We start from the raw sequence: 14,120 nt of genomic DNA, 5'->3' as shown, positions 1-14,120 counted from the left end.
AAGAGGGAAAGGGTGTTACCGAGTGGATCAAGGCAGTAGATTGTGAATCCACAGTTTAATGATGCACGCAGATCATAAATGGACCAAATATTTTTAACGCAATGAATGAAATAACTTACTAACATTCTAACCCTTACAGAGATCATAGAAGAACTCTGTAGATAGACGATTTACACAAGGTCTCGCTTTTTGGCCCCACAAATTGAACCAAATTATGTCAGAGAGATGGCAAAGATAGCGATGTGATTTGACAATCTCTACTCCTTATTCGTTAATCAAGAGACAACCGGCAGGTCCAGGTCCAGAGATACAACTAGTATAAGGTAGGAAGAAACCACAGATTGAAAAGCAAAGACACCAATAAAAAAATCCAAGTCAAGAAAGCCATGGCAGCAGAGAGTTGATATCGTCCACATATACCATTGGTGCAGTCTGCACTACCATAAGCAATCAGATAATCAGCCACACTAGCTGTGGAACATGACACAGCCAGTGACAGAACCGAAAGCACCTGTAATGTATCCAATATAATACTCTATCTGATTAGAACAAGATTATAAAGTTGAGTTTGACAGTAAATTTATCAAGGCACTTACCCAATCTCCTATAACAACAGCTGACAATACTCTGGGCTTATTAGATGGGCGTTTAGCCAACATTAAATATGCATCGATCATTGCCAATCCCAAGCTCCATGGTGTTACCAAACCCATGGTTGTCACCAAAAACCTGCCAACAACAATAGGTGAAATAGGTAATTTAACAAAGAAATGGCACCTCTGCAACTAGAAAATAGTAAGAACATAAACTATTGCAATTAGTTGCTTGTTGATGTACTTTATCGTATAAAGGTAAAGTAGGCCAAAACGGCAAAATTCATTCGTCGTTTTTCGGCGTCTTCCTTAATATTCAGATATAAATTCTTACAACTGACTACTTGTGTTTTATGCTTACTTAACTATGCATAAGGCATGAATTAAGTTTTGAATGTGAATCTGTCTGGGAATGACTACTAATCGATAAATAAGTTTGCTGAAATCTGCTCACATGAACCACTAATTCTTGGTGGAATTCACGACCCAGGTAACCAGTAATTCTGGAACTTAAAAGCCCCTACTTCTGCAAGAATAAAAAGATGGAGAATAAAATGCATTAACAGCACCTTAAACAAATGGTTGTTAACCCATAGTAACACTTTTTTTTTTTTTTGGATAAGGTCAACCCATAGTAACACTAAAACCATGGACACAAACAATGTCGATGCTAGAAAGACTGTAAACTGGAAAGAATGAGAAAATGAAAATGTAGGAATAGCACCTTCGAAGCAGAATATGATTTATTTGTCATTGACCAATAGTAACACTAAACCATGGAATAAAAACTTCTAAATCTAGAATCTGTTAAACAGACTAGGCATATGAGATAACACCAGTGGCGGATCTATATTAGGCAGAGGGGGTTCATTCGAACCTCCTTTAGCGAAAATTTTTACTATTTATACATGGTTAAAATTATTTTTTATGTATATACAGTAGAGGTTGAACCCCCTTCGATTAGTTATTATGTTTACTTCTGAACCCCCTTAACAAAAATCCTAACTCTGCCCACCAAAGGGGTGTGAAGGGACGGATGGAATCCCTCCACGCTTAACCACATGTCTCAGGTTCAAGCCTTGGAAATGGAGAAACTCCCGGTAGAGAGTGCTTCCTACTTTACTGGACCCTATGCAGTGCGAGTCCAGATAAGTTGGCCAGAGGTTTTATATGGAATAATCATCAACCAGTGGTAATATTAAAAGCATCGACTTCCAAAAACTATCGATCCTAGAGAGCTTGTCTTTGGCAAAGAATAAGATAATGAAAATGCAGCAATAGCACCTTAGAAGCAGAATATGATTTCAATCATCAATGACCATTAGAAACATTAATCCAGGGGCATACATCTTATAAATTTAGAATCTGTTAAACAGATTATGCACAAAATACTCTCAAGAGATGTGGTGGGACAGGTGGGATCCCTCGACCCTTAAATAGAGGTTTCAGGATCAAGCCTTGAAAATGGAGAAACACCTGGTAGAAAGCACTTCCTCCTTTATTGGCCCCTATGCTGGCCGAATTTGTATTAGTCAGCCGGTGAGTTACGTCTACCAGATGGTTATACAAAAAAGAAAACTACACATGTGAGATGATATATCCCACTAACATCTAGTTTCAGTATAACACCAAATTGGTATAACAATTGCGTAGATGATTCCAAGTAGCATACATCTCAACTAATTAAGCACTTCTTAAGGGCAGCTTTCACGACAAACTCTGGATACAGTACAGATAAAATCTATTATCTGTTTCAAGATCTTTAAGTAAACAAAGCATGCAACTTTTTAAGTAAGCATGCAATACGACCTGTTTTCAGTTGTCACATTCTCAGAGAATAAAACCTTGGTTACTCATCTAAATCCGCAATAACCAATTAACTACTCCAATAAACTTTCACAAGTGTATAACCAACATATAAGCTTCCTTAAGTTCAAGTAACTATTTCTTTCAGACTCTATACTGAAGATGAACTTCACACCTCTCTTATGAAGATCGTTTTATTAACAGCTTGAAAACATCAAAGGAAGTGTCCATCCAAAGCTCGTTAAAAGTTCTCTACTGGGCATTCACGTGGAAATTCAGTAATACCATTTAGATTGTCAATTTATCAAAGTGAATGTTTCTCTACTGGTGGCAAAGTTATGCATTAGGAAATTCGCTTGTTCGACCGCTTCTATATCACATTTAACAAGATTTCCCCACCATTTGCCCAGCATTTGTTCATGCAATGAGCCATTGGAACACATACCACCATTCACCCAACATTGTTAACGAAATGATGCATCTTAACAGATACCATCATACCACCGTTCACCCAGCAGTGATGCTGCAATAATGCATCTTAAAAGATACTCAGCGATAAAGTTGACATGAAGAGAAAACGACAAATACACAGATCATAAATGCAACAAATGGCTGAAAATCAACCAAAATAAAAGAGTTCTCATGCTAACTTTCTTCCCAACAGATCAAGTAATATTCGTTAAAACAGAAACATAAATGATGATGACGAAGAGATCTTTTATCCATAACTTACTTCAATAATCAAGTTTCTTTGCTAAAGTCATGGCATTTCTTGCAACCCAATTAATTAAAGCCGATCTTCTTTTCATTTTCAGGACAAGATATAGAGCTGATACTCTATTATTGGCAGATCATTAGAGTCCCGTTAATGAATTCCTACTCTCTGCCACTCTTTCCTTTTCTTCTTTGATCCAAGTCGTGTTCTCCTAATCCTCCTCCCAATTGGACTTTTTGAAAAGTGTCTATTAATTAAACAGTTCCCACAAAATAACCAACAATATATTATAACTAGTATGATCAAGGATAATATCCACGAAAATACCTGAACTTTAACTGAATTTTCAGCTGAGCATAATGAACTTTGCGAGGATCTATTATCACTTTTTTTCCAATATTTTAATGGCATATATCAGACCCATTGGACCATTGCGTGTAATTCATGCGCATTAGGTGCGTGAAAATGTTAAAAAACCTTTCTTTTGATCAAAACAGGCCTCAATTTTCTAATTTTTATAAATTGAATTGTTTTTTATTTATTATTCATTTATATCTTCTCTCTTCTTTCTTCTTTTTTTTTTTCTTCTCTTCAATGGTGTTTCTTTCTTTCTTCTGTTCAATGGTGTTTTATGGTTGTTCCATTGTTGACTTGTAATTAAATTGAACATAATTTCATCACACACACATCAAATAAGTTATCTTTAACACACTCAATTCAGTTACATCAATTTGATCCAATTTCAATACACACACCAAATGGATCTTCTTCCATCTTGATAGTAATTGAAATTTCGAATTCTCAAGAAATCTGTGAAGATGATTTTCTCAAATTATAAATTTTTTATTCTTTTTTTTTTAAAATGATGCATTTTGAAGTTTCTTTCAAGATTGGTGATTTGGATTCTCTGAAGCAAATTCTTGTTATTTTTTCCATTAAATTGAACTTGGGGAGTGTAAGGATTGAAACTTTCTAAGTTTTGGGTTGTTTTGGGATGTTGGGTGCCAATGTTTTGGTTGTAATGCTATTGTTTTGGAGAAGAATAACATCATTGTTTTGGTCTGCTGCTATTGCTAATTTTGGAGAAGAACAACACCATTATTGGATAATAAAAAAAGGAAAGGAACAACACCATTGCTCCTACTACTAATTGTGGATTTTGGTGAATAGAAAAGGAGAAGAAAATAAGAAATTAAATGGAGAAGAATAAGAATGAAAAAAAAAATTAAATGAAAATTAATTTTAAATAAAAAAATACACGTGTCAATATGTGATTGGCGTGTGTATTATACTTTCCACTTTAAAATTGGGTATAGCATTTTGGGACTTAATTCCACCATAAAAAAGTCCAGGGTAATAGGACCCCGCAAAGTTCAGTATGCTCAACTGAAAATCCGGTTAAAGTTCAGGTATTTTCGTGGATATTATCCCTATAATCAATCCCACAAATTGAGGTCTGGGAAGGATAGAGCGTACACAACTTTAACCCCCCACCCCCAACGTAGTGGAAGTTGTATCCGGTGGACACTCAGCTCAAGGGAAAAAATATTCCAAAGCAGTCCAGATAAAGAAATAACAGCAGTACAAGAAATAACATATAATAACAAACACATTGGATAATAATAGGACAATAACTACAACAAAATAACATGACAGACGAAGTACAAGAAACAATGGATAGTAACCTAAAAGGAAGTAATAGAAGCACAAGAAACAACACATATTAGTAGCACGACAGCAACTACAACGGAATTATATGAAAGTCGCAGTACAAGAAACAACATGTCAAAACAGAAATCAACAATAAAAAACTACAGGAGCAATACTACAATTACTTGTATGGACAAATAACCATTTGTTAAGTTGATCGACACCAGTTGTCTGCTAAGGCCCATTTCAAGTTTAATTTCCCAACAAATTGCTCAATCTTTTGATTTCACTGATGAACATGTCACATGCCAAATTCTCCAGCAAAAATTAAAAATGAAGAAATGAAATAACTTTGACAAGCTTAAAATACAATGAATAAAAAGACATGGAAATTCAGAAGAAATTAATGATAAGCAAAAGAATAGATGTACCAGAAAGGAGCGTCGCTGGAGATGAAGAAAGAAACATCATAACACATGAAAAGAACTGAACCAACAGAGAAAACTGCCTGTCCTACTCTCAGAACTAAACCAGCACTCGTACCCATAGACCCCGGCAGTTTGTCCATTTCGTCACTGGCACGCCACAGAATGATTTATGATATTCATAGATACTATCCATTCAATTATGTGCAGTTCTTTTCAACAAAAGGAAAGAGTGTAAGAACCGAGTGAATGGGAATTTTGGGAAAAATAATGATAATGGCGATGTTGTAACGTAAGTATATCATACTACTTGTGATCTTTAGTACTATGTCTGTCTAGTTTGTTGAGCTGTGAGTTTCTAAAGGGAATTTGGTTTGTTTAGTCTTGAGAGGTAAGGGGAATAGCGACCCCAATGGTTGCCAAACAAACAGCCCATAAATGTGATGTTGCCTAACATAATTTGGTTGTATATATTATCAACTATTCATTCGAAATTTGGAAATTTTTGGATTTATTCAAATTTGGTTCAGTTTCAAGTAAAACTTTTAGTATTCAGTATTAGAGGGAAAATAAATACTTATAATACAAAATACATATATACATTAGATCATAATATAAATATTAAATTCTTAAAATTTTACCTTTAACCTTGGCATTAATATTTTTAAAGTCGATGACGTTGTAATTGAATGGATAATTTCATACAGCTTGGGCAAGTTTGTCGTCTTAAGAACACTACTCTCTATGTCCTGTGATTTGAGATGTTACACTAACCTCTAGATTTTTTGTAATAGAACTTGTCGTCATTCCGAATATAAATACTCCCTCCGTCTCAAATTATCCGTTTTAAATTTTCTAATTTGATTTCTCATTTTACTTATTTTTTTCATTAATCAAGAAGAGACAATTTTTTTTTCATGTTTTATCCTTTGCATTAGTTACTTTTTCTTCAAATTAAAATGTAAATATCATTTAATAGGGCACTATGTTAAACTTGTTGGAAAAAATGCTAAAATATTGATATGAACCTGAAATTAATGATAGTAAGAGGGTTGTCACAAACACTGTGTCGTGGCAAGCCACTGCCTTGAAAGAGATTTTGGCCCGACTCCAGTGCAAATCCTTCTAGCCGGTTGCTCCCCAAGGTTCCACAGCTACTTTCAAACACGTGCACTCGTGGCTGGAAGTTTGGAGGTTGCCTAAACCAATTGCCCAAAATTGTCAAAGAATAAGAAGCCAAGATTACGGTAGAGAATTGATGAAGAAGGGAGAGTATTTATTTCCTATATTTTCTTCTTGCATCTTTAGTTCTCAAATGATACTCCTTAAATAGGTTTATCATTTACTTTCATTCATCAATAGAATGAATGAAGACAAATAGAGTTAATGTACATAAATTAACATTACTCTTAAATTAATGACAAGTCATAAAAGATAGTAACTTTCAAGACTTCTGATTGTCTTTCATTCACAAAGTTACATTTAATCGTCATTTGAATGATGTACATTTATGAAGTAGTAACTTCCACATCCTATTAACTCTTATGACTTACGAATGTTCACATAAAGTTATTAGAGAGAGTTGTGAGAGTTTTTAATCTTTGCATTAATTAAGAAGGAATTATCCTTCAATCCCCCACTAATGCAAAGATAGAGAATAGAATAATTTTGGGCAAAAGGAAGGAACATGTACTTAAGTGTCAATATCTTTCGATTTGAATTGACACGTAGTGATATGAGGCAACAACAAATATCCAAAAAGTGAAGTACTCTTGAACTAGATGGACATAAGTTGAGACCCCCACAACACATACCATATCCTTGATTTTAAGCAACCTCCGCGATACTACAAAGTGCGTTTATGGTCATGCACACAAACCTTGGGTCTTAAGAGTGCTCTAGAAAGATAACTCAAGTCTTTCATAAAAAGGTGACCAACCTTTTACACTCACGTAGGTGATCCATCAAGTCTATCTCATAGACCACCTTAAGGCTATGGATCATTAAGAGCAAAAATAAGCTCAACCTTATAATACACTACCTCACGCCATAGGGATAGGATATGTAGTGTTTATTGAAGGCCTATATGGCTTCGTTTGACCACAAATGGGTATCCACCATATTACGTCAATCCATGGGCTTTAGCTCTATTCCCCTCGACGATTTAAGGACTATTTTCCTTGTCAAACCCTTGGTCATCGGATTCGCCAAATTTCTTTCGGATCTTACATATTCCAAGGAAATAACACCATGGTTCAACAATTGTTTCACTGCATCATGTCTGATGCGAATATGTCTCTTTTTACCATTGTATAAACTATTTTTAGCAATCCCAATTGCCGTCTGTGAGTCACAATGTAAAGAGACTGATGACATTTGTCTTCCCCATAAAGGTACATCTGTCAAAAGATTTCTCAGCCACTCAGCTTCTTGCCCTGCCAACTCGAGAGCAATGAATTCAGATTTCATAGTAGAACGTGCTATACAAGTCTGCTTTGAAGACTTCCACAAAATAGCACCTGCACCCAAAGTAAACACATAGCCACTGGTCGAGCTAACTTCATCATTGTCAGTCACCCAGTTTGTATCACAAAAACCTTCTAAAATAGCAAAAAATTTAAATCCATAGTACCTCTCAAGTACCTTAACAAGCGATGAAGAGTATGCCAATGTTCATTATGGGACTATGAGTATATCTACTCAATCTACTAACAGCACAAGCTATTTCAGGCCGAGTATAGTTCATGAGAAACATTACACTCCCAATTATTTTAGCATATTCAGTTTGAGAAACACTAGAATCTCTATTCTTTTTCAAGTGTATTCTAGAATTATAAGGAGTTCTCACTGAAACTATATCAAAACAATCAAACCTTTTCAACATTTTTTCAATATAATGAGACTGACACAAAGAGAAACCATTAATAGTTCTTTTGATTTTTATCCCTAAAATCACATCACCTTATCCAAGGTCTTTCATTTCAAATTTAGAAAATAAAAATTTCTTAGTCTCATTTACAACATTCACATTATGGCCAAAGATTAACATGTCATTCACATATAAACATATAATCACACAATCCGATCTTACTATTTTAGAATAAACACAGGTATTAGATGAATTGACAACAAATCCATTATCCATTAATGTGAAATTAAAATTTTCATACCACTGCTTAGGTACCTGCTTAAGTCTATATAAAGACTTTCTCAATTTGCATACTTTATCCTCTTGTCCTGGGACCACAAAACTCTCAAGTCGAGTCATATAGATCTCTTCCTCTAAATCACCATTTAAAAATGTAGTTTTGACATCCATTTGGTGTACCACTAAACTTTGAATAACAGCTAGAGCACTAAGAGTTCTAATGGTTGCTATTTTAGTCACAGGAGAATAAGTATCAAAATAATCAGTACCTTTCTTTTGGTTAAAACCCCTAATCACAAGTCTAGTCTTATATTTATCAATTGTACCATCAGGCCTCAATTTCTTCTTAAATATCCACTTCCTGCTTATAGGTTTACAACCTTTAGGCAAATCATACAAGTCCCACGTGTGATTAGAGACTATAGAGTCTAATTCACTTTTAATAGCCTTTTTTCAAAATATTGCATCTATTGAACTCATTGCTTCATCAGAAGTTTTAGGCTCTTCTTCTATTAAGTAGATAGACACTAATTCCTCATTTAAAGTATCAATATCAAAACCCTTAGTTACGGAGGTAGTGATAAAATCAGGACCAAAACTAGTCTCAATTCTACGTCTTTTACTCCTTCTAAATTCATTTTCATGCTCATTAGCAATATCATCAGAAACAGGCTTAATATGAGAGTTAACAGACATAGATACAAAAGTATTATTTTACACATCACTAGGCACATCATTTTTCAAAGGAAAAACATGCTCAAAAGATTCTGCATCTCTAGATTCACAAATAGAATAATCATTTAATGACATAAATCTATATGCAACACTATTTTGAGCATAACCAATAAAGACGATATCAAAGGTCTTAGAACCTACATTTACTTATTTAAAATTAGGTAGATCAACCTTAGCCAAACACCCTCACGCTTTCAGAAATTTCAAGTTAGGGACAAATCCTTTCCATAACTCATATGAGGTGTTATCTAACTTTGTATGGGGGACTCTATTAAGAATATAGCATGCAGACAAGACAACTTCCCCCCATATATAATCAGGTCTAAATCTCTTGATTTTTTATGTAATTGATTTTATACTTATGTTTTGAATTTTAAAAATATGCTTTCAGCCTCATCTTTAGATTTAAGGAGGTATACCTTAGTGTACCTAGTAAAGTCATCAACAAAAGTAATGTAATACTTCTTTCCACCTTTACTAATGGTGTTCTTAAAATTTGCTAAGTCTGAATGTACTAGTTCAAGCAATTCGATTTTTCTACTAGTGACCTATTTAAAAGGTTTCTTAGCATGCTTTGCTTCTACACATACATGACATTTAGAAATATCATCAATATTTACTGTAGGAATTAATCCCATTTTTCTAAATCTTTTAATAGAAGCAACATTAACATGACCTAGTCTACCATGCCATTGGTGAATTCCTCAAAGTCATGAAATAACTTTTTGTTGGCGCATAAATGCCTTGAAACCCCTGTGTCCAACACCAGTCAGTCTTGTTAGACACCAGGTTCATCTCGACTACTACAGCCGCAATCATTTCATCACCCTCAGCAAGATAAATTTGGCATCATTTTGTCCTCCACTGTTTTGAGTTTTGCAAACTATCCCATATATATAGATTTTTTTTAGCAGATTTGTAAATAAAAAATAAATCAAATAAAGTATTAGTCATATGACACAATAAATGCCCTCTAGCATTTATGTTATTCTTTTTAATCTTCTTTTTACCAAATTCATCAACAGTATTAGAACCAGTAATAATATTAGAACCATCATTAAACAAAACATAATCAACTTCTAATTGTTCTAAGAAAATAAAAAGTTTTTCTGATCAACTTTTAAAATTATTTTTATCCAATGGCTCAATTTTTGACAAACCAGAAAAAGTTTTATTCAAAGAAATAGCCATTTATCAATATTGTATGTAAGGAAATCGCTTTCAAATTGTTGGAAAAAATGCTACAATATTGATATGAACATGAAATTAATGATAGTAAGAGAGTTGTCACAAACACTGTGTCGTGGCAAACCACTGCCTTGAAAGCGATTTTGGCCCGACTCCGGTGCAAATCCTTCTAGCCAGTCGCTCCCAAGGTTCCACAACTACTTTCAAACACGTGCACTTGTGGCTAGAAGTTTGGAGGTTGCCTAAACCAATTGCCCAAAATTGTCAAAGAATAAAAGGCCAAGATTACGGTAGAGAATTGATGAAGGGGGGAGAGTATTTATTTCCTATATTTTCTTCTTGCATTTTTAGTTCTCAAATGATACTCCTTAAATAGGTATATCATTTACGTTTCATTCATCAAAAGATTGAATGAAGACAAACAGAGTTAATGTACATAAATTAACATTACTCTTAAATTAATGAAAGTCATAAAGGATAGTAACTTTCAAGACTTTTGATTGTCTTTCATTCACAAAGTTACATTTAATCGTCATTTGAATGATGTACATTTATGAAGCAGTAACTCCCATATCCTATTAACTCTTATGACTTACGGATGTTCACATAAAGTTATTAGAGAGAGTTATGAGAGTTTTTAATCTTTGCATTAATGAAGAAGGAATTATCCTTCAAAACTAGCCATGTTATTAATTATTTTTCTTAATAAATGTATCATCTCACTTTGGAACGGGTAATTTGGAACGAAGGAAGTAATAAATTTTCAATATACTCCCTACTCTTACCTTTTTGGTGACATTAAGTTTGCTCTCTCATACACTCCAACACAAATTCAACAAAAAAAAGACAGACCGCACACTAAAGTTTTATCTATTGTAAGAACATTACTTACTTTACACTTGAACTAGTATCCTCGTGATTGTCTAATAGCAACTTTACTTACTACTTCGAAGCTCCACTTCAAAACACAGATTCAACAGAAAGGACAAAACCAAGATGCCACGACATCTAATTTTATGAGTTGCTAGTTCTAACTGTGTTAACAAACCAAAGCATAGGGTAGTGGGGAATAGTGAGCTCGCCAATTAGTATCAGGTTGTTATGAATGAATGTTAAAGTGAGTTGTAGTAACAAGGGGAAAATTTCATCCACGGTCACTTAACTATGTATCTATTACGCAAAAGTCATTTTTCTTTCATTCATTTTATCCATGGTCATTTAACTTTACTCCGACCATCACAAAAGTCACTATCACCGGATTTTACAATAATTCCATCGAAAAAATAACGTGGCAACTTTAATTAGTTCTTAATTTAAATTTAAGTGAATAGATAATATATTACTCATATCTTTGACCCTTTTTATATGTGCACAACACAATTTTCCTTAATGATTATTTAATGAAAGAATATCAATTTCTTAATAGATTAGATTACCTAATGAAGACTATTTTCATTAAAAAAAATTGGTTGATATTTTTATGAAATAAATTATACTCATATATTCTTAAAATCCTCTAAAGTTGAGATATGTGTTGGTAAATTATTTTTTTCCTCTAATATTATGGTATGTAGTTGATAAAATTATTTTTTTCCCTCTAAAATTGTGACATGTAGTTGATAAAATTATTTTTTTCATACATTTTTTTCTTGTCACTTGAGTCTTTGCATTCGGTATATCATAATAATATGATAAACTACTTTATGTATTGAGTTTGTCTTTATATTTTTAATTGTTTGATTAATCGATTAATTCTCTTAAAAGTTTTTATTATAATATTTAATTTCTGATGAATTACATATTGTTTAATTAATTTGATTGATAAATATAAAAATTAGATATCCTATAATTTCTTTATCTATTAAACTACTTATATTTTATAACTTTTATTAACAAAATTGTACGTTAATATAACATTATTTGTATAAATTTTGACAATACTTACTCAATGACACAATTAAAAAGATTTTATTTTAAAAATATCTTTAGCATGTTGATCTATCTTCAAAGAATTAAAATATTTTATTTTAAAAAAAATAATATCATACATGTATTTTTATTTTATGTGTTTTGAAGAATTTATCTTATTTATCACTCTTTTTCAATGCATCTTTTTGGCAGATGAATGCAATATTATGAAATGTTTCATAAAAATATCAATCAAATTTCTTTTATGAAAATAGTCTTCATTAGGTAATCTAATCTATTAAAAAATTGGTATTCTTTCATTAAATAATTCATAAGGAAAATTGGGTTGTGCATATATAAAAAAAATCAAGATATGAGTAATATATTATTATATAATTACTTAAATTAAAATTAAGAATTAATTAAGGTTGCCACATTATTTTTCTGATGGAATTATTGTAAAATCCGATCATAGTGACCTTTGTGATGGTAAGAGTAAAGTTAAATGACTATGGATAAAATGAAAGAAAGAAAAGTGATTTTTGCATAATAGATACAAAGTTAAGTGATCATGCATGAAATGAATAAAAGAAAAGTAACTTTTGCATAATAGATACAAAGTTAAATGACCATGGATGAAATTTACCTCCAGTAACAAGCCAAACCTGTACAAGTAATTGCAGCTCCTGTACTTTGCCCCCTCCGTAAAAAATTATTTTACTCTCTAATAGAGGAAAAGGACAGGAGAAGGAGGCAGCTCTCTGTCAACATGTCTACTTCTTCTTCAGCTGCTTGCTTCATGATTTTACTATATCACCTTTAATTAATTATTATAAATTATTTATGTATTAAAAAATTAATAATATAAGAGGAAATTCGTGGGAGAAGCAGGCAGGTCTCCGTCAACATGCCTGTTTCTCTTGCCTGCTTCATCAGCTGCTTTCTCCATAATTTTATTATGTCATCTCTAATTAATTATTAAAAAATTATTACAAACTCATTCAAGTATTAAAACATTTATAATAATTAATGTTAAATTTACTTGATGTTTTATATGGACCCATTTAATTTTTTTTGTAATTATTTAATTATTATAAGTTATTTTTATAAGTTATTTATATATTTAAAAATTAATAATATTTAATAAAAACTTAAAATAAATATTTATGACATATTTGCCTCAGTTGTATCACCCATAATTTGACTGTATCACCCATAATTAATTATTATAAGTCATTTAAATATTAAAAATTTATTATAAAGTCATCTAAGTATTAAAAAATTAATAATATTTAATGTTAAATTTACTTGACGTTTTATATGAAATCCATTTAATTTTTTTCGCAAGTATTTTTTATAGTAATTTTGTTGTATGACTTCTAATTAAACATGTCTGTTTCGTTGTTTCAATCTTGATTTTACTATGTCACTCCTAATTAATTATTAGGGAAAAAGACACTCTATAACACTTTTTAAAACAAATTGCCCAAGTTTGAAAACTTTTCAAAAAGTGGCCAGTCAGATATACTATTTCCGCTTTATAGTCATTTCCTAATTTGGGTCATTTTAGCCTACATAGTCCATATAGAGTCCATATATAATACTGATATATTCTATATACAATACTGATACAATATTCAACTTGGGCAATTCGGCCCTTTTAAAAATATTTTAATTTTTTTTTTGCTATAAATTTTTTAACTGATCAGATATTCTATTTTTTTTTATTGTTTAAAAATAGTAATTAAATTATAGAAAAATGATATAATTGTTAAATAAAATATGTATCTATATAAAATATATGTATAGAAATTGTATAGTTCTATCAAATATGTATATATATAAAATATATATATAAAAAATATATAGAAAGCATATGAAAATTATATAATTGTTGTATAAAATGTGTAAGAATAATGTAGAATAATGTACAATTATTGTATAAATTGTGT

The 14,120-nt window shown here is 31.9% G+C and overlaps 1 protein-coding gene across 1 annotated transcript; it reads right to left on the bottom strand.

The window, feature by feature from the left end:
• Positions 1 to 243: 243 nt before the first annotated feature.
• LOC124895671 (CASP-like protein 5C3) lies at positions 244 to 5,609 on the bottom strand. Its single transcript, XM_047406108.1, has 3 exons — positions 5,196 to 5,609; positions 597 to 729; positions 244 to 511 (listed from the first exon to the last, which is right to left on the bottom strand). Exons 1-3 carry the CDS (start codon positions 5,330 to 5,332, stop codon positions 314 to 316), a joined length of 468 nt encoding a protein of 155 aa, XP_047262064.1. The 5' UTR covers positions 5,333 to 5,609; the 3' UTR covers positions 244 to 313.
• Between the last annotated feature and the right edge of the window lie 8,511 nt (positions 5,610 to 14,120).

This window comes from Capsicum annuum, unplaced genomic scaffold (assembly GCF_002878395.1).
Source record: "Capsicum annuum cultivar UCD-10X-F1 unplaced genomic scaffold, UCD10Xv1.1 ctg83390, whole genome shotgun sequence".
NCBI classification, from domain to species: domain Eukaryota; kingdom Viridiplantae; phylum Streptophyta; class Magnoliopsida; order Solanales; family Solanaceae; genus Capsicum; species Capsicum annuum.
The sequence above is the reverse complement of the archived record's forward strand: the minus strand, read 5'-3'. Positions and strand labels throughout refer to the sequence as shown.

Coding starts and splice junctions, on each gene's coding strand:
- LOC124895671 (XM_047406108.1), bottom strand. CDS start 5,332: ATGGACAAACTGCCGGGGTCTATGGGTACGAGTGCTGGTTTAGTTCTG. Junction 730..5,195: donor TCCAGCGACGCTCCTTTCTG/GTACATCTATTC, acceptor TGTTGTTGGCAG/GTTTTTGGTGACAACCATGG. Junction 512..596: donor CTGTTGTTATAGGAGATTGG/GTAAGTGCCTTG, acceptor GATACATTACAG/GTGCTTTCGGTTCTGTCACT.